The sequence below is a fragment of the Ailuropoda melanoleuca genome, chromosome 2, assembly GCF_002007445.2.
Source record: "Ailuropoda melanoleuca isolate Jingjing chromosome 2, ASM200744v2, whole genome shotgun sequence".
Taxonomy (NCBI): domain Eukaryota; kingdom Metazoa; phylum Chordata; class Mammalia; order Carnivora; family Ursidae; genus Ailuropoda; species Ailuropoda melanoleuca.
The window spans coordinates 100,227,287-100,253,629 of record NC_048219.1 but is presented as its reverse complement, the minus strand read 5'-3'; the positions used below and the strand labels follow the sequence as shown (position 1 = coordinate 100,253,629).

General features: G+C 43.9%; 2 protein-coding genes across 6 annotated transcripts in view; one reads left to right on the top strand and one right to left on the bottom strand.

Moving 5' to 3' along the window:
- The window catches only part of C2H2orf76 (chromosome 2 C2orf76 homolog), an 80,487-nt gene extending 59,859 nt beyond the window's left edge, over window positions 1-20,628 (bottom strand). The window contains exons 1-3 of one of the 5 annotated variants that reach the window (XM_034654416.1): window positions 20,308-20,555; window positions 3,652-3,703; window positions 2,350-2,411 (exon numbers count right to left, since the gene is read on the bottom strand). Coding sequence is in view for 1 of the 5 variants with exons in the window: in XM_034654414.1 (XP_034510305.1) it covers window positions 8,958-9,029 (72 nt within the window). In the remaining 4 variants the exon portion in view is untranslated. Of the gene's footprint in view, window positions 1-2,349; window positions 2,412-3,651; window positions 3,704-8,957; window positions 9,054-20,307; window positions 20,556-20,576 lie in introns of those variants that run through there. The other 4 variants (XM_034654417.1, XM_019797884.1, XM_034654419.1 and 1 more) reach the window with 4 other exon arrangements.
- Window positions 20,629-20,700: 72 nt separating this feature from the next.
- DBI (diazepam binding inhibitor, acyl-CoA binding protein) lies at window positions 20,701-25,899 on the top strand. Its single transcript, XM_002917566.4, has 4 exons — window positions 20,701-20,853; window positions 21,889-22,006; window positions 24,073-24,135; window positions 25,604-25,899. The coding sequence occupies exons 1-4, from the start codon at window positions 20,845-20,847 to the stop codon at window positions 25,675-25,677; spliced, it is 264 nt and encodes an 87-aa protein (XP_002917612.1). The 5' UTR covers window positions 20,701-20,844; the 3' UTR covers window positions 25,678-25,899.
- The last annotated feature ends 444 nt before the right edge of the window (window positions 25,900-26,343 follow it).

Here is a 26,343-nt window from a genome sequence, read left to right as displayed (position 1 = left end):
CTCTGCCCTTCTCCCTTTACCCTTCCCCCCACCCCCTGCCCTCCCACTCCCACTCGTGCTCACTCCTTGCATGCTCGCTCTGTCAAATAAATAAATAAAATCTTTAAAAAAAAAAAACAACACTACAGCTTGTTAGTTTAGGGAGGCAGGCATACTGAAGAGACAGTTTAGAAAGCTAATATTACAGATTATAAAACGTGATATTTTCCCAGAGGTTCAACTTACTTAAAAAAAAAAAATCTGGTCAAATTTAAAAGGCATCCCACTGAAGCGACAGAGAAACCAAAACAAATAAAAACTTTGGAACAAATTAATAAAAATATTCAAGGACAGACAAAAGATTTGAATAAATGAAATGACCAAGTTGTTAACTATGAAGACTCAAAGTTGTAAAGAAATCAATTCTCCCCTAAATTCACCTAGAAACTGAATAGAATCTCAATCAAAATATAAAAGGATGCCTTGGGGGACCTGTCACAAATATATCTAAAATCTATCTGGAAGAATAAATTTATGAGCTTAGTCAGCAAAGTCATAAAAAAAAGGCAGCACCAATTATCAAAACACATTATTAAGCAATAGTCAGACATATAATAGTACATGAAGAAGCTGGTATGATTCATATATTCACAGAAGTCAGTAATAAAAATTTTAAAGGACAATTAAGCCGTAGTAATTTAAGTTGTAATAATGAAGCAGGAAAAACTGGCAAATCAGTGGAACACAACCAAAAATTCAGAAACAGATTCAAGATTAGAAAATTTAGTATAAAAGTGGTGTTTGACATTAGTGGGGAAAAGATAAGTTTATTTCATAAATGGCATTGAGAAAAACTGGTCAGATATTCAGAGAAAAGTAATGCTAGATCCTTACCTCATCCCTTATACAAAAATAAATCATACATGGAACAAATATTTACATTTAACTGTAAAATCATAGAGAGGCACCAGAAAAATGGGCACATATTTTTATAAACTTAAGGTAAGAAAGGCCTTCCTAAGTGAATAAAAATCAGCAACCACCCAGAAAGAGACTGATACGTATAACAACAGAAATCTGTAAGAAAAGACCAACACCTTAGTAGAAACATGGGTAAAGCCCACCCAGGTGGCTCAGTCAGTTAAGCACCGGCCCTCGGCTCAGGTCATGATTTCAGGGTCCTCAGACGGAGCCTGCTTTTCCCTCTCCCTCTGCCTCCCACTCTGCCTGTTTGTGCTCTGTCAAATAAATAAAATCTTAAAAAAAAAAAAAAAAAGGAGGTCACCATCCAAGTTCAGACTAGAAAATTCTGTTCAATAAATGATCTGGTTTCTTTTTTTCTTTTCTTTTTTAAATTTATTTGTCAGAGAGAGAGAGAGAGCACAGGCAGGGGGAGCAGCAGGCAGAGGGAGAAGCAGACTCCCGACAGAGCAAGGAGCCCAATATGGAGCTCAGTCCCTGGGGCCATGACCTGAGCTGAAGGCAGACATTTAACTGACTGAGCCACCCAGGTGCCCCTGACTTGGTTTCTTCAGTAAATAAATAACACAAGAAATAAGGGGAAGATGATTATAAATTAAAAGAGACTTAAAGAGATCAACCAGTGCAAAACTTTGGATGGCTTCTGATTTACATAACTGTTTTTACTATGAGAAATTTTAAACATATAAAAAATAGACTATGACGATGATATTAGAAATAAATGTTAATTCTCTTTATTTGATAGTAGTTTTGAGTTCTTATCTTAAAAGAGTAAGGTAGATACAGGCGAAATGGTATGAATGATTTGCTTTCAAATCGCTGGCAGAGCAAAAACCAATAGGAGAATACAGATTAAAAGAAAGAATGGCAGAATATTGTTAACTGCTCAAGCTGGGTATATATGGGACCTTGTCATACTATTCTACTGTTTTATACGTGTAAAATTTCTCACAATAAGAACATTTTAAGGAAAGTACACAAAGATGTACATTCAAGGAACTTGTTTTTCAGTGAAGTGCTTCTAACAGTTAACAAAAATTAGAATCCATCTAGATGCCCATCAACGGAGAACTGCCTAAGTAAACTCCATCACACAGTGACCATAAGGATCCCCTGCAGCCGCTAAAGGGCAATACGGATCCATGGACACTACTTTGAAAGACGCGATGACAGATTAGGGAGTGAAAACAGAAGCTAGAAAGCCACGGGTATGTGGTGTCTCCATAAGCACCCAGAGACATCCAGAGCGGCATTTACCAAAACGTGGACAGCAGCTATCTCCAAATGGTAGAAATATAAGAGACTTCTGTTTTATGTATGGTTAATATTGCTTGATGTTTTAATAATGATTATGTGTTTTTAAGTGATGCTGTTTCACTGTACACTTACATTTGTGCTTCTTTGCTGGGTTTTCCATTGACAAAAAGTTATTTTTAGAACTAAGCCATGTCCTTTGGAGAAGAGAGAACAGAACAAATGTAAACAACAGAATTTATCGATACTGTCAAGGATAGAGAGGGTGAGAAACTTAGTAATTGACATGCGGTTAAGGGGTACCAATAAATCTCAAATGCATGCAGCAGAGCTCCCTGAAGTAGGTCACACACCCAGGACGAGTCTCATCTTGTCTAGGATGGCACCAAGGCCCTCCGCACCCAGCCCCTCCTTCCTCTCTGATGCTATCTGTCACCACCACAATCCACTTTCCATATAGCACTCCAGCAGCCAAGGCAGCCCACAGTCTCCCGCACATACCACGCTGCTTCCAAGCCTCGGCCATACCCTTCCACTCAGGCTTCCCCCACACTTCCTCTGTCCCGAGCCTCTGCGTCACCACGCAGGCAGCCTTCAAAACTCAGGCGGGATCACCTGCTCCAGCTCACCCTTGCCATCAGCTCCTTCTCTGCCCCAGCCTCAGCTGCCAGCCCTGCTGGCTGCCCACAGCACCTGGTGGTGCCACAGGGAAGACAGCTGTTGAAAGGGTCTGGCCTAACAGCCCCTTGGGGGAAAAATGTTATACGGATTCTTTGGGATACCCAGCAACATGTGTGGCCTGAGGCACACCAGAGCCCCCAACAATGTCAGCAGGACAAGTGCAGCTAAGGGGCTGAGGAAAACCTGAATCCTTTCCTGTACTGCGGTCATAGTACCTCAGGCCTATGAGCTTTTCCACTGCCCATGAAAATATTTGAGACCTTAGGGCACCTGGGGGGCTCAATCAGTGAAGCGTCTGCCTTCGGCTCAGGTCATGATCCCAGGGTCCTGGGATGGAGTCCCAGGTCGGGTTCCCTGCTCAGTGGGGAGCCTGCTTCTCCCTCTGCCCCTACCCACCCCCCACCCTGCCCCTGGCTTGTGCGCATGCATGCGAGCTGTCACAAAAATAAATAAAATCTTTTTAAAAAAAGAAAATATTTGAGACATTAGAGAAAAGCCTTATTGCTCCAGAATATGAAAACTTTTAAAAATCAAAATTAACATTTAATCAAATACCTACACCATATGACATTTCAACAGCAGCTCAACTCTATTCGTAATTACATGTTAGGTTTAATATAGAATATGGGTGAGGGGTGTAAAAAAAAAAAAAAACAGAGAGAGAGAGAGAGAGAGAAAGTGACAGTGCCTGGGGTTAGGAGCGTCTTTAAACCTCCCTGCCCAAAAAAACAAAAACCTGTTCTGGCTGATACTTACCCGACTGGATTGGGATAATGAAGAAGTCACCATATCCAAGGCAAACTCAACTCTTGAAAACAAAGAAACAAACAAAAGAAACACACAACCTGTGTCGAAACCCTCTCACAGGGAGCTCCCAGGTCCCCGACAGGTAACCAGTGTTTCATCAGAGCCAAGAACAGATGCAGCCCAGCAGCCTCCCCTTCTGGACTAGAATTCCCTGGTCCTTACGGGACAGGTCGGAGCTGTTTTTTTATGGCCTAGGCTCTAGCAGCATGAATGGTAAAGGTGGAAATTCAGCATGGAATGGTCAAGGGAAAGCCAAGCCAAGCTGCATGCCAGCTTCCCTAAAGACCCAGCTGTTCTCATTCCAAGCTCCTCTCCTCATTGCAAAATTCTGAGTTGAAGAACTGTCAACCAGTTGGCGCAGGCTCCTGAGGTGAAAAAAAATCGAGCACAGTATGTAAAGGCTCAAGGCCTCCCATGATGACAAATACAAAATATGCATTCTCACAGAACACTCAGTTGTTGACATTAGGCTGATCTCTATCAGCCCAAATAAATGAAAAAACTGACTGCAGCGAATTCTGGTTATTAGCAGTGGATAAGGTTCTATCAAGTGGTCGCGAACACTGAATTAGTGAATACTGAACCACTGCTCCTAGGGAAATACAGGGTTAGGCTCACCTGAGTTTCTGGTGCATCTGGTCGCAACGTTTTCATCAACGGATCAATACGTAACCTTGTTTTATGTGTGTTTATGTTTAAAGATGCCTTATTTTATATTCTTGATTTCTTAACATTCAACTCACAGCCAACAGCACCATAACTCAGGTCTGGAAAAAAGTTTATCTAAGGCACATATTCTTCTCCTTCAGGCACATCATAACCTTCCTGGACACTTCAGCACTTCAGGTGGGGGTTGTTTTAAATAGCGAGATCGCCAAAAAGCACACAAATGTGAAAAGCATGGCACTAAAGAGAACGCAAACCAGACACTTGTTTACAATATGAGAGCTGAAACAAGAAGGTCTGCTGGTTTGACCTCAGCTGGGAATTAAATATTGGTAACTCAAATTTTTCACTATTCTGCACATTTCAACCAAAAAAGTACTCTTAGTCTTGCTTTCAGGGTTACAAATAAATTTTAGTGAGTAGGTGAATTCACAAAGAATATGCAAATAATGAAGACTGACTTTACTACCCCCCCCCAAAAAAGGAGATGTGCCTTTGAAAGCATTTGAAGCATGCTCTTGACCTTTTTATGAGAGAATGGAATCCAAAATGAGTTAAGTATTAGAAGCTTTGACAGTACGAAAGCACTCAACATTCAAGCAGTTAACATGGAGGAGATTCTATAACCATCAGACGGAAGAGGGCACTGGGTGACCTTCCTTCCTGCAACCTGCACGTTTCCGAGAAGTGGTGGATAGGACTTGAATTTTAACAGGCTCCTAGGGTGAATCATTTTGGAAAAACTAAAAATCTTGGTAAAGTTGTATCTACTTCCTAAATGTAAATATTATAAAACCAAAACTGCCATATAGCAAGTTTGCTTCAAAGTCTATCTTACCATATGGGACCCTGGCTGGCTCAGTCAGTAGAGCATGCGACTCTTGATATCAGGGTTGTAAGTTCAAGCTCCATGTTAGGTGTAGAGATTACTTAAAAGTAAAATTAAAAAAATTTAAAAATTACAAAAAAAAAAAAAAAGCTTGTGTTGCCCACATGAAAAAAGTACAACTTTCAAAAAAGTATTGTTCTAACCAAATACGAAGAATGTATATGTATATTGCACTAAATGCCTAGTTTGCCTCTAGAGTTAGGAACTAACATTACAGGGCAAAAAGACCATTCCCCTTTCTTTTTGAAACAAGTCAATAAAAAGAGGATAAGAAATACAGTTCCTTGTTCCTTTATGTGAGGGAACTAAAGTGGCACAGATGGTCAGGTATAAAAGTAGGGTGAAAAAGGAATTCTGCTAAGATGACAATCACTGAAATGCAAATGATTGTACAGTTGCACCTTACTGATTGTGGAGTAAATAATCACATGTATTGCTAAATATTATCCATAGGTCATTTCGCACCCCCCCCCAAAAAAAAGTTGTTTAAGACTGGGGAAGGAGAGGGGGAAAAAAACCACTCTTTTTATTACTCTTAAATGAGCATCTAGCACCCTAAGTCGGTGAATGATAAATGTTCACCTTTTAAGGAGAACTCAACCTTGGTCAATTAATAACTTTATATTTCTATATAACTAAAGTTCATAAGAATAATTTATGAAGTTCATAAATTAAAATCACATCACATTGAAGATTATGACTAAAAGTGAAATGTTAATTTAATCTCTTCTGGCCTACTTCAAAAGCGTTTCTTTTATTTTTTTAACTCTTAGAGGGAGAACAAAATTTTATTCTAAAAATAGATCTCAGGAGCGCCTGGGTGGCTCAGTCAGTTAAGTGTCTGCCTTCAGCTCAGGTCATGATCCCAGAGTCCCAGGATTGAGTCCCAGGCATCAGGCTACCTGTCAGTAGGGAGTCTGCTTCTCCCTCTGACCCTCCCCCTCTCATGCTTTCTCTCTCTCTCTCGAATGAATAAAATCTTTTAAAATATTAAATTAGGGGCGCCTGGGTGGCATAGCGGTTAAGCGTCTGCCTTCGGCTCAGGGCGTGATCCCAGCGTTATGGGATCGAGCCCCACATCAGGCTCCTCTGCTATGAGCCTGCTGCTTCCTCTCCCACTCCCCCTGCTTGTGTTCCCTCTCTCGCTGGCTGTCTCTATCTCTGTCAAATAAATAAATAAAAATCTTTAAAAAAATAAAATAAAATAAAAAATAAAATAAAATAAAATATTAAATTAAAAAATAAAAACAGAGCTTGGTGACAATGAAATAGTAAAAGCTGGTCATTATAATACAAATGGGAAAAAATGAACGGGAATTTGTTTTAAATTTTTTCAAAAGTATCATTTTTAAAATATGAAATTAAGTATACATTTATAGACTAAGACCATGCAAGGATTAAATAAGCATTTGAAAGCCGCTTGGCCTTTTTCTAAATATTTAGTTGTAAAATTCAAATCAAAGCACTATTAGAAAATTCAGGGGGCCCCCGCGTGGCTCAGTTGGTTAAGCGTCTGCCTTCAGTGCAGGTCATCATCCCAGTCCTGGAATGGAGCCCCGAATCAGGCTCCCTGCTCAGTAGGGAGCCTGCTTCTCCCTCTCCCTCTGCTGCTCCCCCTGCATGTGCTCTCTCGCTCTATCAAATAAATAAAATCTTTAAAAAAAGAAAAGAAAATTCAGTTTACCCATCTTTCATGGACATAAAACTTTTGAGAAAATCATTTTCAATGTATTAACTTATGAATGATTTTAAAGTCTTCAACCTCAACCTTTTTTTTTTAGGTAGGTTAAGAAAAACAATCTTCCTTCTTAGGTGTTCACATAACAGTATGCACAAAATAAATATTAGAATATTAGCTAGATCTGATGGCTACCAAATGCCTCGCAGTGTTACAAGTACTTCATTGCATAATGCCATTAGCAGCTACCCTTTCCTGAGGAAGGGTCATAAGCAATTCTAATCAACACACTGTTGAATGCTGTTCACTCTGCATATATTAACCCCTGAAAAATCAACACCTATAATTCCACAGACCTGCCCTTGCGACCCTCAAGTTGGGGCAAATACACAAAATCACAGTTTGTGTCCTGGACTCAAGGCAAGTAAGACTCTCAAAGAATGGACTATCCTGGACAGCTGAGTTTTCCAAAGGGGCTAGACACTTAACTCTTCAGAAAGAATATTTCACACACTTCCCTTCTTAAACAAGGTATGCTGCATACAAATTCTATTTTTCTTGATTCACAATTATCAGCGAGGATGTTGGTCCTTGTACTGTGTGTTGGGAGGCGATTCTCCACAGATCTCACACTTTTGCATCTCTTATGAGCAACTGGCTGCTTGAGTTCTGAACGATCTATGCACAGGTGTATGTCTAGCAAACACTGAGATATCCTCTCCCTGCAGAGAAGGCAGGTTTGTGTGCTGTCCAGTACAATAAAAGGAGTGTCTCCCTCTGGGCTGAGGCTGGGCAGGTTTGCTTGCAGCACTTTACAAAAAGGTTAGGACTACCTAGACTCAGCGTTCCATGGCTGCAGACTCGTGGGGCAAGAAAAGACACACAAACACGACGCTCATGCTGTGGGCTGTGCGGTACGACCATCCTCGGCCAGCATCGAGATCGGGATTACCGAACTCAGGGCTCTCCAGCCTGACTCAAACCCACTGAAGGGACGGCATCCTTCTGGGCCCTTCCCATTGCCCCCATGGGATCTGCGGGGCAAGAAGCACAGGCACAAACATGCAACTCATGCTTCTGGCTGTGCTGTATAGAGGCAGTCCTTTGTCTCTGACCCCAGAGACAGGGTCTGGCAAACGGTGACAGGCTGACTGTCAGCTCTCAAGTCGGGTAAAATCCCGTTCTTCACAGTTCTTGGCAGCCGCTGCTGACATAATGGATGCTGCCACAGACATGGCTTTTTGGACCAGGCAAAGGTCTCGTGGGCTTAGGGGATATAAGAAGATCCCCTGGGATCTGGCAGCAAATGCTCCTGTGCAAGCGGTGGGGGTGGAGGAGAAAGGGTTAATTAACTTCTAGAGCCTGAGCAGCAAAGGGTAGGACTGCAAGGAGCTGCCCAGGGGTGCTCTGGCTGTCCATAGGTCACTCTCCCTGACGATGCTGCATATCGCCCACCTCTCTGATGAGAGGCAATGTGACTGTGGCGGCTGAACAGTGAAGGAATCCCCGGAGCCAAAGCAAATGATGTCATCAACGAGGATCTAGAGCTTTGGGTGACTGACAAGTGCATTAAGTTGAGCCATGAATAGCCACCAAGCCACTTGGAACTAAAAGTGTGCCTTGCTTACTGGCACAGAGCTGCTCTCCTGCTGTGCACCCCCAATCCCTCCCCTCACCCTCTATCCTGACATCTGCTTTGAGGAGGAGGAGGATTATGGGTAGGCTGGGGTCTGTCTCCCTGTCCCTAAGAGAGACTGAAGGCCTTATGCACCCAAGTATGCTGGGGAACTTCAGGGAGGGGAAGGGCTCAAACTTTCATGGCTCTGTGGATACAGGCACCCACGTACCATCCTACCTGGTCCTGTGCTAGGAGGAAGTACTCAGATTCAGCCAATGGGGTTTGGACAGGATTCATAGTGGGAAAGAGACTGACACGACCCAGTGGATGGGACCCTTCAGGCCAATCCAAAGTACTGTTGTTTTTACACAGGAATGTATGAATAGTATGTTCCATTTACTTACACTTCCCTGTATGTGGTGCCAGAGGGGTTCTCCCTCCTTCGGGAAGAGCTTCAGGTAGAGAAATGCCTCCATGACAAGCTCCCCTACCTCCCCTCCCTGTGAAGAACCAAAAATGGACAGGGTCACTCTGCTCAGTGGGCAGAACTCAAGGCCGTTCCCACAGCCCTGGCTAATGTTCCCACAGATGGAGCTTATATTTTTTACTGACATTTGAGATGTCACCACAGGCCTAGTGGTTTGATCTGCCTCTTGGAAAACTATCCCCTAGGCTGTGAACTGTGACAATTCTCAGCTGCTGACTGAACCACCTGGGTAACTTATCTAGATGCCCACACAAGGGCCTGTTCTCCAGTGAGAACCCCTGGCCTCCAGCTGCTGCTGGAGCCCACACCGCCCAGACTGCCATCACTGCCGCCTGGGTCTGTCCTCATGCATGGGCACAACAGAAAGAACTTCACCTCTGAGGCAGGGCCCCCGCCAGCCTTGTGACTCCAGCCAGAAGCTGACGAGTTGGTCCCCTAGTGAGGGAGGCCACATGGCACAGGCTGCTGCCCCCACCTGCTCCCGACAGATATACGACATTCGACCTTTGACCCCCTCTCAGGACTCCACACTCCCAATGGCAGTCTTTTCCAGGTTTCAGTGTTCATGTTCCCAATCACCTGACTCCGGTCACGCCACCGTGACCCTTGAAATGAATCCGCACCATGTGTTTCGTTTTCCATCCTATTTGCAGTCCGAGGTAGTCCGTAGACTTTCTACTCCTCTCTACCATCCACAGCCATCTGGCATCATGACTCATTGAAAAAGCCTGCTGAAAAATCAACTCGAAAAGATTTCTCAGCCTACCTGCCCAACCTCTGGGAGCACATAACATGGGGCAGCAGTCTGTGCACTGAATGTGGCTGCTCCCAGAAAAGGACCGTCCTCTTGCAGCCATTTCCCGGGTAATGATCCGAACAAACAGGATTGGGGCAAGGCGGGGGGCTCATACAAACCAATGTGAAATCCTGGAATTCCACCCTGGCCATTCCTTTGTATAATGCTTCTTTCTTTTCTCTACAGAAATCCCCCTGCCAGCCTAATTGCTACACATTCCATGTGACAAAGAGCCAAAAGGGGCTTAGGGGATTTGAATTCTGGATTCCCTTGTTGAACTGACCAGGTCACAGATCACAAGCATAATGACCACTTAAATACACTGCAGGCCCAAGTGGGGGACATAAAGGGTCTCTGTGAGTTTTATAAAAATTCCCTTCAGGAGGGCGCCTGGCCAGCTCAGTCGGTGGACTGTGCGACTCTTGATCTTGGGGTCGTGAGTTCGAGCCCCATGTTGGGTGCAGAGACTACCTAAAAATAATATCTTTAAGAAAAAAAAAATAATCCCTTTAGGGACTGGGAGCTGATTGGAAGGTAAAGTTACAGCTACTGGAATGAGACACACAGATTTTTGGTAGCGGTAGAGGAAGAGAAATAACGTCAGCATATACGGTGTCCACCCAGAGAACAAAGTATACCCCCAGGAGATGCGGGGGGGGGGGGCGTGTCGCTCATTAGCGATCTTCTGTCTTGAAAACTCCCTGCAAAAATCCTCACGAAACAAAACACCCTGCTGAATTTCCCCCAAACTATTCTAAGCGCCTCCAATTTACTGACACCTGAATCTGCCAACTCCTGAAAGATGGCTCTGACCACAGTAGGCTCACCATTACCAGAACGGTCTATCAGAACCACATATCCCAGCTCCTGTGGCTCCCATGTCAACATCTCCAGGTGGCTTCTTTACTGCCATGCCCCCGCCTTCTCACAGCCACCCCATGGGACAGACAAATGCCACTCAGCTAGTGGCACAGACAAACAAGACAGACCGGACTGACTGTCCTCAGGGAGTCCCTCCAAAAATAAGTTCCAAATGCAATAATGTGTACTCAAGTGAGAACCCTAATGCCTACCAGCTGACCAAAGGTTATACTGGAGGCCTTGACGCCTTGTGCCCTCCGGGCCAAGTGGATCCCAGTCATAAACTGTAAAGCAATTTCTTTCCAAAGATACCATGTGCACCCCCAGGCCTGGGATTTTGTTGTGGAAGGCAGTATTAACTTGCCTCCCTCCCAAAAACACTGTTATTTGTATCTTAGACCTGCAGGTGTTTCTAAAAACACCATGAGCAACCTCTCAGGTAACGAACAAGCAGACCAACCATGGCAATCACCCCAAAACTAAACTTAATTATGCAGGGGGAGCTTCCAGGAAGATTAACTGGCGCATTACTTCAAGTGTACCCTATGGGTAGTTTTCCCTACAACGAGTCCTCCAATTAGAAAAGGTGATATGAAATCTGTCCTCAGTTTTAGCTACAGTGATCAGTAACACTACCTTGCAGTGCACGGCATTCAGTTCAGGATCACTCACCCGGCCAGGCTTGTTATGGGTGACAGAATCCTTCTAGACTACAGACCTATACACCTTATGAATACCGATATAAACATCCTTAAAATATTGGCAAACAGAATTCAGCAATATAGACAATTATACGTCATGACCAAGTGGTGTTTATTCCAAGCAAACAATGCTAGCTCAATATTCAAAAAGTGATCAGTGTAATCTGCCACATTAAAAGGCTAAAGAAGAAAAAAACCACATAATCATATCAATCAGTGCAAAAAAAAAAAAAAGCATATTACAAATTTCTACATCCAGTCATGATAAGAACGCTCAGAAAACAGGAATAGAGGGGAACTATCTCAACTTGATAAAGCATATCTACAAAAAAATCCACAGCTAACATTCTACTTAATGGTGAAAGACTAAATGCCTTCCTCTTAAGATGAGGAACAGGCAAGAACATCTAGTCTCAACACTCTTTGTTCTCTCTCATCACTCTTACTCGACACAATACTGGAAGTTCTAGCCAGTGCAGTAACAAAAAGAGGAAATAAAAGATACATAAATCAGAAATAAAACTGTACCTATTTGCAGATGACGCGATTACCTACAGAGAAAACCCAAAGGAATCTACAAGAAAAAAAAAAACCTTCTAGAATAAGTGAATTCAGCAAAGTCACAGATACAAAATAAACATAAAAACCGTTTGTATTTCTATATACTAGCAATGAACACATGCACACAATTAAAAATACTATTCCGGGGCACGTGGGTGGCTCAGTCGTTAAGCATCTGCCTTCAGCTCAGGTCATGATCCCAGCGTCCTGGGATCAAGGCCCTCATCAGGCTCCCTGCTCAGCGGGAAGCCTGCTTCTCCCTCTCCCACTCCCGCTGCTTGTGTTCCCTCTCTCACTGTGTCTCTCTCTGTCCAATAAATAAATAAAATCTTTAAAAAAAAAAATACTATTCCATTTGCAATCACTCAAAAACAAGTAAGCATAAATCTAACAGAACACGCACAGGACTTATATGCTAAAAAGTACAAAGTGCTGATCAAATACATTAAAGGAGATCAAAATAAAAATTAAAACATACGGAGTTCATATATTAGAAGACATGAGAGTAAACACATCAATTCTCCCCACACCGATATACAAATTTAATGCAATTCCTATCAAAATCACAAAAAGATTTTTTTTGTAGACATAAGACATTGTTGCAAAATCTATATGGAAAAATAAAGGAACTAGAATAGCTAGAACACTTTTGAAAAAGAGAAATACAGTTGGAGGAATCTGTTTACCCAATTTCAAGACTTATTACATACCTACAGTAATCAGTTCTGCATGGTATTAATGGAGGCAGAGATGCATATGTCAGTAGAACAGACAGAAAACCCAATAAAAGACCACATAAATATGCCCAACAGATTACTGATAAAGACGAAAAACAGTTCAATAGAGAAAAGATATTTTTTTCAACGTGGTGCTGAAGCAATTAGACATCAAGAGGAAAAAAAAAAAGAACCTCAAGTGGGTAGGGCGATGGGTTAAGGGGTGGACTTGCTGTGATGAGCACTGGGTATTATATGTAAGTGATGAATCACTAAATTCTACATCTGAAACTAATATCACACTGTGTGTTAACTGGGATTTAAATAAAAACCTAAAGAAAAAAAAAGAACCTCAACCCAAATCCTATACCATATACAAAAATTATGTTATTTGTATTATTTGCATTTATTAAATGCAAAACTATAAAACTTTATTTTTTTTAAAGATTTTATTTATTTGACAGAGAGAGACAGCCAGAGAGAGGGAACACAGCAGGGGGAGAGGGAGAGAGAAAGAAGCAGGCTCCCAGCAGAGGAACCTGATGTGGGGCTCGATCCCAGCACGCTGGGATCACACCCTGAGCCAAAGGCAGACGCTTAATGACTGAGCCACCCAGGCGCCCCAAAAACTATAAAACTTTTTTAAAAATCAGAGAAAATCTTCAGGATATAGAATAAGGCAAAGAGTTATTAGATGCCAGAAGTCTAATCCATAAAAGGAAAAACTGGTAAGCTGGATTTCAGAAAAAATTAAAAACTTATGCTCTATGAAAGACTCTGTAAAAGGATGAAAAGACAAGCTAAAAGCAGTGAGAAAATATTTGCCAACCACATATCCAACAAAGGACTAGTACCTGGAATACATAAAACACCCTCAAAACTCAACACTGACAAAATACAATTAAAACATGTACAAAGACACGAAGATATTTCACAGAAGAGATACATAGATGGTAAATAAGCACATGAAAAGATGTTCAACAGCATTAGCCATTAGGAAAAGTAAACTAAAATCACAATAAGATACTGCTACAAATCCATCAAAATACCTAAAATAGAAAAGAGTGATAACACCAAAGGCTGGTAAGAATGTGGAAAAACTGGACCTCTCATTCGTTGCTAATAAGAATGTAAAATGGTAGGGCCACAATGGCAGTTTCTTACAAAACCAAACATGAAATGGCAATATGGCCCAGAATTGCACTCCTAGACATTTATCTCAGAAAAATAAAAACACGTTCACACAAAAATCTGTACATAAGTGACTAGTGGCAGCTTTATTGGTAATGGCCAAAACGTGGAAACAATATGGATGTCCTTCAGCAAATGCATCGTTAAACTAGCTCATCCATATGACAGAATATTACTTGACAATAAAAAGGAACAAATTTATAGAATGCACTCAAACGTAAGCACTATCAGGTTAAAACAAACATATCTCAAATATGAACCTAACAGTAACAACAAACCGAAAATCTACAACAGATACACATATACAAAAAAAGAGAAAAGAAACCAAACACTAAAGAAAATCATCAAACCACAAGGGAAAAGATCAAGAGAAGAAAAAAGGCATAGAGAACTTCGAAAACAACCAAAAAACAACAAAAATAGCAATAAGTACATACCTATCAATAATTACTTTAAATGTAAATGGACTAAATGCACAAATCAAGACAGGGTGACCGGATTAAAAAAAAAAAAACTAGACCCTTCTATATGTGAACTACAACAGACTCACCTCAGTTCTAAAGACACACAGAATGAAAGTGAAGGAATAGCAAAGGATATTCTATGCAAACAGAAGTGAAAAGAAAGCTGGAGTAGCAATACACATATGAGACAAAAGAATTTAAAACAAAGACTGTAACAAAAGACAAAGAGAAATATTACATAATGATGAAGGGGTCAATCCAACAGGAGGATATAACATTCATAAGTATTTATGCACCCAACATAGGAGCCCCTAAATACATAAAGCAAATATTAATAGACATAAAGGGAGAAACTGACAATAACACCATAGAAGTAGGAGATTTTAATACCCCACTTACATTAATGAATATATCATCCAGAGAGAAAAATCAATAAGAAAACATTGGCCTTAAACAACATATTAGGCTAGATGGATTAAACAGATATACAGAGAACATTTCAACCAAAGGCAGAATATACATTCTCTTCAAGTGCATATGAAACATTCTCTAGGATAGATCACATGTTGGCCCACAAAACAAGTCTCCATAAATTCAAGACGATCAAAATCAAATCAAGTATCTTTTCTGACCACAACAGTATGAAACTAGAAATCAATTACAAGAAGAAAACTGGAAAAAACACAAAAACATGGAGACTAACCAATGGTTCAAACAAAGAAATCAAAAGGAAATCAAAAAATACCTGAAACACATGAAAATGGAAACATAACCTTCCAAAATCTATGGGATGCAGCAAAGGCAGTTCTAAAAGGGGACTTCATAGCAATGCACACCTATCTCAGGACACAAGAAAAATCCCAAATAAACAGTTTAACTTTAAACCTAAGGGAACCAGAAAAAGAATAAACAAAGCCCAAATTTAGTAGAACAACAAAAATCAGAGCAGAAATAAATAAATAGCAACCAAAAAAAAAACAGAAAAGACCAACAAAACTAAAAGCTGGCTCTTTGAAATGAACAAAAGTCAAACTTTTAGCTAGACTAACTCATCAAAAACAAAACAAAACAAAAACAGAGACGATCCAAATAAACTCAGAAATGAAAGAGAACTTAAAACTGACACCAAAGAAATACAAAGAATCAAAGAGAGTACTTTGAACAATAATATGCCAACAAATTGGAAAACCTAGAAGAAATGGATAAATTCCTAGAAACACACAACCCTCCAATTTCAGAATAATTGAGAAGGATGGGTACTAACTCTTTTTTAAATGTTTGGTGGAATTCATCTGTGAAGCCATCTGTCCCCGGACTTTTGTTTTTGGGGAGTTTTAAAATTACTGGTTCAATTTCATTACTTGCAATCAGTCTATTCATATTTTCTGTTTCTTTGTGATTCAGTCTTGGAGGGTTTATTTATTATCTTGATAGATGTAAAAAAAGCATTTAACAAAATTCAGCATCTGTTTCTAACAAAAACTCTCAATGAAGAGGGTAGACATAAGACCATATATAACAAACCCACAGCTAACATCATACTCAATAATGAAAAGCTTTTTCCCCCATTAAACAATTTATCACAACACTACATCTACTGTAATCAAAGTGATGCTGTTTATAGACATTATCATATGAATATTTTTAATGAGAACTGTTATAAAAACAAGCATTTACTTGACATTTTTTTTTTACAATTGCTTGCACATTATAATGGCCAAATTTATGTAACCAGTAATATAGTTGCAAAAGCTCTAACTTTTTAAATCACACAGATTTATCACAGGATAATACAAGGGCTCCTTGATAATAGAAGTGTTCTGTATTTCAATGTTAATGCACTGATTGTAGTATGTATTACAGTTTTGCAAGATGTTACCATTGGGAGAAAATGTGTAAAGGGTGGAAGGGATCTGTGTGTTACTAACAACTGCATGTGAAACTACAATTGCCTCAAAATAAAAATTAGTGGTTTTTTTGTGTTTTTGTTGTTCTTGTTGTTGTTTTTAGTGCATCATCTCAAAAATAAAGTTTTTTAAAATGGCATTGTCTCTAGGGCACCTGGGTAGCCCAGCCGGTTACATGTCTGCCTTGGGCTCAGGTCATGATCCCAGGGTCCTGGAATGAGCCCCCACACCACATTGGGCTCCTTGCTCAGCAGGGAGTCCACTTCTCCCTCTCCCTCTCTGCCTGCCACTCTCCCTGCCTGTGCTCTCTGTCAAATACATAAAATCTTTAAAAAAAGAAAAAAGAAAAAAATATTCTTCTCTCCTTCCTTACTCCCAGCCAGTCTAGGACACTTCCCCACAACTCCCTGCTCTCAAGCCCTGGTATACAAGCCTCACCTCAGCCCAAACCACCACCCCACCATGTCAGCTTGGACAGAAACAGGACTTGGGAAAGGAGCGATTCGCACATATGTAAGTCACACACACACCTCTCTCACACCCAGCTTGCTACAATTCATCTGAATATAAATACCCAAAAGGAACAAGAGAATGGAAGACAGGAAGGGCTGGTTAAGACTTGCAGGTGCTTGGTCTCCAGAAGAGGAGTTATGCCATCAGAAAAGTTAAAGAGACAGAGGAATCGAAAAGAATGGGGGGGAGGGAGGCGGGGGAGAAAAGCCATGCTGCATTCTTATCCCATCTCAGCTCTTACCTCCCTCTGCCTTCACAAAACAAATGCCCCCAACTCTGCCCACCTCCTATTCCAGAAGCATTTCCCAAGTGCTTCCTTCCCTTTAAAACACACTAATCTCCTACCTTTGCTTGAGCCATGCCTCAGGAATCACATTCCAAGAAGGGAAAATAAATACTGAAGGGATATAATTCATCATTTGTGAGTACTCTACCCCTCGCCTTCTAGTAAAGCTTTACTGTAACTGCAGTCCTTTTTTTTTTTTAATGATTAGGTTGCTTTTAGAAATTAGAGGTTTAGTTTATATCAAGAAACCTAATATTACAAAACTACTATTCACACCCACTGAGCAAGAACTGCTTTCACCTGTTCATGTATCTTGCCTGTCTGACTTTACACTGAGACCCAGCAAGTGCAGCCTGTGCGTAATCGAAGCTGGCACTCCAAGGAAGTGAGGGCAGCCTCTCTACTAATGGGGAGGGTCAATTAGGCTGATTAGGTGGCTCATCAGGGTCCCCAACTTCCCTTAATATTTGTTTTGTCTTCTGTTTCCAGGTAGGAGTGATAAAAAGAGATTACATGATCCTTGCACCAGAATTCATCTACTTTACCATAACCTACAGTTGCACATTCGGTGCCATAAACTTAGTTACCAAGTTCACGGCTAATCAGAACGAATAGATTTCATAGAGAGCAAAGGACTCTGTTCATCACCTGTCATTTGCTCAGTGCCTAAGAAGTTCCTGGCACTTGGAGATAGAGCACTGACCAATACAAGGTGATCCCTATTTTCCCTGGCTTATGTAGGGAAGAGAAATCAGACAGCAGAATAAATAAAAATGATCGTGAATAAAATTATTACGAAGTGTGCTGGTTGTTAGCGAGGATATAAACATAGCTGAGGAACCTGCATTTTCTGGGAATATGAAGAGCAATTTCCTTTCCAATGCTATCAAAATATAGAATTTAAAATTCATACAAGTTATCGACCCCCAAATATACCCTAAAAAATTTACCTTAAAAAATTAAATCTCAGATGCTGGCTTGTTATCATCTCTTTATTTTAAAAGTTAAATGCCGTTCCAATTGCCTAGAAGAGAAACAGTAAATGGAGGCCTTAAGGCAGCATTTCCACAGGTGGAAATCACACAAAATGGGTCCCTAAGGAATGAGGGAAGGAAGTAGGACGCAGGCTGAAGAGCACTGCTTTCGGCTATCTCAAAACCTGGCCTAGGGTGGGTCCTGAAGCAAGGAAAACCACTTAGCACCCTGCTCCCTGGGTCCCACAATCCTTACTAGTTATATACTTCAGTTGCATTAAGCAATTTTTGTGCACTCACTTGGGCACAAAACTACCACGTGGAAAACTGGGGTTTTTTGTTTGTTTTTTTAGGAAAGTGGAGTATATTCCAAACAAGCAAGCAACAAATCAACTTCACTTAAACTGGTGATTGCCAAGTTAAAACACTAGCTTTGCTTTCCACAGTGTCCAAACAAAACTCAATGACATCAACCAATCTTTGAGGAATATAAAGTTACATTGTCAGACTTACCTAATTGTGCTATTGTGCTAAACACAATAACCTAATGTTAAAACCTAATGACTTTAAGATACACGTGACTATAAATCTGACCCACATAGCCAATCATCTAAATTCCCATCAAGGAATCCGTAAGCACTAAAGGATGGAACAAAAATGAATCCAGGCTTCATCTGTGCCTGGGGGGGGTGGGGAAGAACAGCTCTGAACTGTCACTTTGGGGGGAAAAACCTATATTTCTTAAGATTCAAATGTTATCTCCCCAAGTTTAACTCCAAACTTTTTGTTAATTTGTTTGGCTTTGCTTTCTCTACCAAAATTATTCATAGACTTAAGCCTCTGGATTTGTTCCCTGCTACTGCATCTTTATAAAGGGTGGCCTACCACTAGTTAGAAGTTACATCTGAGGGGCGCCTGGGTGACACAGCGGTTAAGCGTCTGCCTTCGGCTCAGGGCGTGATCCCGGCATTATGGGATCAAGCCCCACATCAGGTCCTCCGCTATGAGCCTGCTTCTTCCTCTCCCGCTCCCCCTGCTTGTGTTCCCTCTCTCGCTGGCTGTCTCTGTCAAATAAATAAAATCTTTTACCAAAAAAAAGAAAGAAAGAAAGAAAAAGAACCCAAATCAATCTGAGACACAGTCCCAACAGCATGCTCCCGCCCTTTATATAGTTTTAGTCAAAACTGTTCTGGGTTGGAATCTCCTCCCCTAATTTGCTTTTATTCTGAGATTTCTTGGCCAGAAGAACAGGTGTTGGTCCTGCAGGCTGATAGTCTGTCGAGGAGGAAAGGCATCCCCCCGTGGAGATNCTCTCGCTGGCTGTCTCTATCTCTGTCGAATAAATAAAAATTAAAAAAAAAAAAACTTTAAACATTTGTGGCTGTAAATGGGGGGGGGAGAGGGGGACTGGGGACGTGTGTGAGGATCTGTAGTCTTGTCCTGTTGACACAAATTAGGAATTGGAGAGGGATGATCTTTGTAAATGATCTCCAAGGAATTTTACATCAGTTCCCTCCCTTCACCCAGCTTTGTAACCACCAGAAAATTCTCATCATCTTCAAATTCTGCCAGCCACCTGTGCTGCTCCCTTCTGTTCCCACGGAGAGCATCAGCCTCTGCAACAACTTTGCAAAAATGTGCCTCCCCTCAGTCTCATCATCCTCTGCTTAAAAGCCTCTGGCTTCCCATCTCAAAATAAAAGTCCAAATCCCTCTAGTTCCTATAAAGGCCAAGCTCTACAATAGCGAGCCAGTCTGACACCTCCTTCCCCCCTTTCCCTCCACTCTTTGCTCAAACCTATACACTTTATTTTCTGCCTGGAATGCTCCTTCCTCTCTGAGGGGGCTTTCTCAAGTGTTACCTTCCCTTACCCTTCACCTCCCATGTAAAACTGTACACTTCCAACTCCCTAACCCCCAACAAACTTTCTACTTATTTTATTAACTATTATCCCCAATATAAGTAGCAGGAATTTATCTGTTTCCTCCACTGTTGTATCAAGGTCTAAACGAGCGCCAAGTTAGGCAGCAAAGAATTCAGTAAACATTTATGAAAGAAGAGTCATTTACTTAACATTTACAGGGTACCGGGTCAGGCCAAGTTTGTTAAAGACAAATAAGACACCAGCACTGCCTTTAAAGCGCCAGGTGGAGGAATGCACAGAAAAATGTGCAGTGTAGGACTGCAAACTAATATACTAGGTCACAGAACGTGCCAAAAGCTCAGAGGAAGAGGCCTCGGCTTCGCTTTTCTGGGAACCAGTCCAGCTTCCCACCATCGCGCAGTTCTCCACGGACCTGTCCGGCAGGGTCTCCTCTAGTCCCCCGTGAGCGGCGGAGACCACTCGTCCTCCCCAGGCCTGAGAGGTTACTTGTATAGGGGCGCAACTTCCGGGCTCTTCACGCCAGACACAAGACTGAATGAAACAAATTTAAAGTCTCTGCTCTTAAACTACCTCCCCCTCCCCTCTGCCCCGCGGTCCACTCCCCATAGCGGCCGAGCTCTGACCCCGACTGGAACCTGCGAACCCTCTCTAAAAAGCACGCCCGACCTCCGCGGGCCCCACCTGTTCCCGGCGTCCCCTTCGGCTTCTCAACGCGCGTGTGCGAGCAAACCCACGTGGGTTCCGGCGGGTTTGGCCGCGCCGCGGAGGCTGGACACGCCCCCCAGCGTAGAGCTGGCTTCTGATTGGCTGCCTGTCGCCTGCGGGCGGGGTTGGAGCCGCCTGCGGCTGCGCCTCTAAAGGCGCTGCCAGTCGAGTGGTGTGCTACTGTTTTCCTGCTCTTCGCCGCCTCCGCGGGCTTCCTGGAATCCTCGCAACCCACCCCGCCAGCATGTCTCAGGTATAAAGCGTGCCTAGTCTGGGTGCGGAGGTGCGGCTAGGCTGGGGGAGGGGGTTATCTCCCAGGCAGAACTCCCTCAGGGTCTTTCCCTCTCCGGCCCCTTGCGCCTCCCGGACCAGTGCCCAGCTTTCTTTGCACAGAGCCTTGTGAGCGGAACTTAAAGGGTTTGGACGCTGCTACCCTACCCGCAACTTCTAGAAAGTTGCCCATGGGGCTGACTTCGCGATGAAGCAGGAACAGGGGTCGGAGGCGAGGGTCCTAGGTAGAAGGATGAAAGGTAGAGGGATTGAAGATCCGTGGATTGAAGGAGCAAGGAGACTGAGTTCCCCATCCCGAAGGTCAGGGCAGGAGTAGGGACGCCATGCAGAGTGGGGAAGCAAAGAAGCCGTGGCTGACTGCTTGGAGGTCAGGGGACATAGGGGCTGAGTGTCCAACGTGCGGGAAGGGCTTGGGAAGAGGTGACCCAGAGGCCTTTTCCCTCTTTCCAGTGTAACCACTTTCTGGAGACTGAGCTGTGTGAGATGACCTCTGACTCATCTCACCTCTCTCCAATCAGAGCACTGAAATAGAGGTCAGCTCTGGGCACCCAGTCCCAGGGGGCAAGGGTCCAACGGGCTCTAGCCGCTGACACCGCCGCACTCAAACCCTGTCCTCTTCTCACCTGTTTTAAACACGCTGTGCTATCCGTATCGACAAGTCGGGGCTTTACTGGGACCTGGCCTGACCCAGCGGTGGTGAGGCAGTTGACCACGCTTTTTCAGTGAACTGCAGGTATTCCTAGGCTGCTTCCTTCATCACTGTGTTTCCAGCACCTGGAACCTACTATGGTGAGAGCATACAGTACAGAGTTGTCCATCAAACGAGCGAACCGATGTGCTCCCCCTCCTTGTTTTGCTGAATCTTTCTGGCTGCTCTCTTGGAGAGCTAAGAAGACACACTGCTTTTTCTCACGGGCATCAGAGGAGTGCTGCCTTTCCAACCTGTCTCTCCCCATTACTGAGCTCTATTTAGGCCTCTTCTCTCCCTCATGTTTAGGCTGAGTTTGACAAAGCTGCTGAGGATGTTAAGCACCTCAAGACCAAGCCAGCAGATGATGAGATGTTGTTCATCTACAGCCACTACAAACAAGCAACTGTGGGTGACATAAACACAGGTATGCCGAGATGAGCTTGGGAAGGCCCCTACTCCTCAAGGCAGGCTCAGCAGCCTTGATGGGTGCTAGAACTCAATCAATGGGAACTGCACACTCAAAACCACCCAAAGCCCTTCAGGTGAAACACGGCAATGGCTCATGGAGTTGTGTCGCTCCCCCCCGCCCCCTGCCCCGCCAAGATCACGCTCCTGAATGGGGCTCACAGACCCTGCACTGTTCTTGGTGGCCCAGGTAGAAGAATTCAAATCCTCATTTTTAGAAGGACTTTACTGGTTATCACCAGCATTTTCCATCTACTTGGGCGGAAGCAGAAACCCCAGCCTGGAAGAGAGTTAGTCCAAGCTCTCAGCTCAGTAGTAGCTTTGTTGAACCATACTACTTCCACCCCAGACAGGCAGAATCAAAGTCAGAGCACTGGGCAGCTGGGCCACACCCGATATCAGGAGCAGAGAAGCAGCTGGCTTCCTGTGGCCCTTCAGAAGCATTTTTGCTGAGCGCGGTTCCTGCTGTTTCTTCCCTATTGAAAAAAATCTTGGTACAGATTTTGAGGTGGTAGTTCAGACTACCATATTCTGATTACAGTCTTTGCTGCTTTGGACAGTTTTTATTCTGCCCCTAAGTCCCTGCAGCTCAGGTGTGTACTGTGGCAACAGCACAGTGCAATGTATGCAGGGACTCCGAGGCAGTGGCCATGGCAGCATAGAAGGAGGTCTCCGCCTCCTCTGTTCAGGAGGCTAAGCACGGCCAATTCCACCACGCTTGGGGTGGGCAGTGGAGCAAGTGGGTGGCTGCCAGCCATCTGGAAGCCAGAAGTGGTGCCCAGAGCAGTGCCAAATCAAAGTTCCCAGGAAGGGCTTAGCTGAAAAAGGTCTTAGGGCAAAGTTGAGTTCTGCGCTGGGTTTATAAACTTTATATTCTTCCAAGGAGGGGAAGGAGAGATGAAGTGGGGGTGATCAGAGGGGCTGAGATGCATTTCCGCCAAACAGGATTTTCCCGGACCCTGGCCTCTGCGCTGCTTTTACATGAGGATGTAGACTGGCTTGCGAGTCTGTCGCTTCCTGACTGGGGAGGAGTCAGTTCATTTTAGGGCTGCACTGTCCAGTAGATTGTCACTGCTAGCCACATTCAATTTTAAATTGAAAATAGTTAAATAAAATGCAGAGCCCAGTCCTCAGTCACACAAGCCACGTATCAAATGCCACAAGTGGCCAGTGGCCCTGAGTTAGTGCAAATGTACACATCCATCATCACAAAAAGGGCTTTTGGAGTGTGCTCACTCCTCCTAGATGGCGACTTGGCAGGTGCCCTTTCTGGCATCACCGGGAATGCTTCTCTGGAAACATCTGAGGAGATTTGGTGTTTCTTAGGCACAGGGGTCCGGGCCATGGGCACTGGGATTGCTTCTCTTGCCTTTGTTCTCAGCGTGGCAGTAAAATAGGTCAGCAGGGAAGTAGCCAGTGTGTTTCCCAAGTGCAGCTGATGATGGGTCTGAAGGCACAAAATCATGGTATGAGTTAAAGAATGCTTTGCCTTTGGGAGAGAAAATGCCCACAAATTAACAAGAATTAGACTAACAACTTGGTAGAAAAATGGGGCAAGGACATGAACAGACTGTTCACAGAAAGAGGCGCCCAGAAAACTGATAGTAATAATAACATGAAGGAGAGACATTGGGCGAATGAGAGCAGGGGTGGGAGGGAGACTTTATAGTATTCTCCTCAATAGCATTTGAATTTTAAGCCGTATGAATGAGTGTAGTACTTGTTTAAAAAAAAAATTTTTTTAAGTGTGGCTTTTAAAAGAAGTTTTGAAGTTATTTAACTTTTAAGACAAAGACTGCCTAGTAATGAGAACAGTTTTCGTCCTGTTTTCTCTACATCTTAAGTTTGGATTTCTGTACATCTGGGTTCCTGAAGACAGAACCCACTATGCTAGACCCATTTAACTCCATAACAGAGCCTGGAAGGAACCAGTGAAAGGCAAGATGGCTTTCAGGACAAGAGAGTCGATGACATTCTCCATTAGAACTTGAGGCAGACCTAATGTCTTTCCTTCCCTTGTTTCAGAACGGCCTGGGCTGTTGGATCTCAAAGGCAAGGCCAAGTGGGATGCCTGGAATCAGCTGAAAGGTAATTGTTCATAATCAGTTTCCCTGGTCTGTGAAGCCCGGTAATGAAATCCTCTTCAGTATGGAGCGTAAGGGGTGAAGAGAGCAAACAGTGGGTGAGGCACATGCTAGAAACCAGCCTGGCCTGGCCAGAATGGAAAAAAACTGGGCCACCTACTTTTTCTCCTAATACCATGTATGCCTTCTCCAAGAGCACCGTCTCTGAGCAGTGGTATCCTCTGGAGAGGAGGGGCTGGGGACCAAGTTACTGAAAAACAGACTGGGGGGTGGTGAAGAGTTGGGGTGGGCTTTATATGTATTCACAAGGAGTGGTTTTCTGCCCGCACTTTCCTCTTCCTCACAAGGCCGAGCCGCAATCCCCTAACCCAAGCAGCCCTCCCCAGCTCCCTTCCAGCCAGAAAGGCACATAAAGGAAAGGAATGAGCTAATGCATGGCAAGCTGCTGGCACATCATAAGCCCCATGAATGGAGCTATTCTGTGCTAAGCAACAGAAGCCAAGACGTATCCTAGCTCCGCCTTCATCACGTGCCACCTGCGGCAGCAGGACCCACAAGTTGGCATTGAAGTGCCTGCCAGCTTTTGTGTTCTCGCTAGCTAGTTTCTGAATAAGCCCTCTGTCTTCCTGCGAATGAAAAACCCTCGGATTCAAAAAGGGCTAGAATACAATAAGTATCCTCCTAGGATTTGCAAGTAACTGGAACAGGAATGCCCGTCTGACTGCCCATCGTCACTGGCCATTTCGTAGACCAGTGTCCCGGCACTCTGCAGTGTTTCAGAGGGCGCTCCGACTCCCAGTGTCTCTCCCTCACCGCAGACTCCAGGAAGCCAGGCTTCACCATCTCTGAGGGATATGGTTGGTCCGTGCCCTTTGGACTGCAGCACGAAGGCAGAGCTCTGCCTCATTCCCCTCCACGAGCCAGCTGCGTTTGCTCAGAGTTCTCGAAACTTTTCTCACAGCTTCTCTCTGAGGAGAAGATGGTGCCTGGCTTTGCTTTCTTGCTGGCAGCTTCGCAGCTCCAGCAGAGAAGAGCCCAACGGAGAGAGATACTTGATGGGTCAAAGGCAGCCATGAGAGTCAGAGTCAGCAGGGCCAGGAAAGTCACTGCAGCTCCTCGTGTCAGGCTTTCCGACCTGTGCGGAGCGTCCAGCCTTCCTCCTGAGATTCAGGTTGACCACGCACCCACAACAGTAGGGGACTCACGTGGCCAGCAGGCCCACGACGGGCCTCAGGACAGCTGCACACACGTTAGGGGTTCAGTGCTTCATGGAGCATCCACTGGGGGCCGACCTCCTTAAGGATTTCAAGTTGAGTCCTGGCCTCGTCTGTGAGGTGCAGGTAGTAGAAACCCCACTTTACAGGTGAGAAACTGAGTCTCCGAGCATGAAACTGGGGCCTCTAGGGCTTTAAGTCTGCTGCTTTTTCTGCCGTGCTGCCTCTCTGACAGATAATCCTGTTGATTCCTTACAGGGACTTCCAAGGAAGATGCCATGAAAGCTTACGTCAACAAAGTAGAGGAACTAAAGAAAAAATACGGAATATAATGGACTGGATTTGGCCGCCAGCAGTGCATTTCATCTAAACTGATCTAATGCCTTGTTTTTCTAATACTGTGGATGACACATAATAATGCATATAGCCTGTTAACCTAGGTCCTGAAGACCATATGGGACATGGCTCCAGCAGAGCAGGGGCTGCCATGGTTGCTGACCTGTGCTAAGTAGTTTTTATCCGTAGATCAATTAAAAATGCATTTGTTACTTTAAGTCTGAGGTAATCTGGGTTCTTGAAATAGTTTACTCTGTTCCGGTCGCTCTTCCTCATTTCCTTCTAAAGATTTTGTCTGGAAGTGTTCGCGCTCACCCTCCTCCACTCTGGTGGGGTGCGAGGCAGGCGACACGCCCCTGGTGGGGAGGGAAAGGGTTATAGACGTAGCCTTTCCTACCTCCTTCCTCCCCCTTCCAGCCACACTGAGGGGGTGGGCTGAGTGAGACTTTAGGCCACAGGACTGCCAGCAGCCTGCTGGGGACATTGCTGGCCTCAAGCTCTGAGGAAAGCAGGGTTGACAAGTATTTGAGGTTTGTCTGAAGTCCCTCCCGTCCGTGGTTCCAGAGCAAAGGAGCAAGGCTAGAAGCCTCGGTGAGGAATGAATGAACTGTGCACGTGGCACGGGGCATTCCCAGAGTCGCAGGCCCACGGGCAGCTGGGCC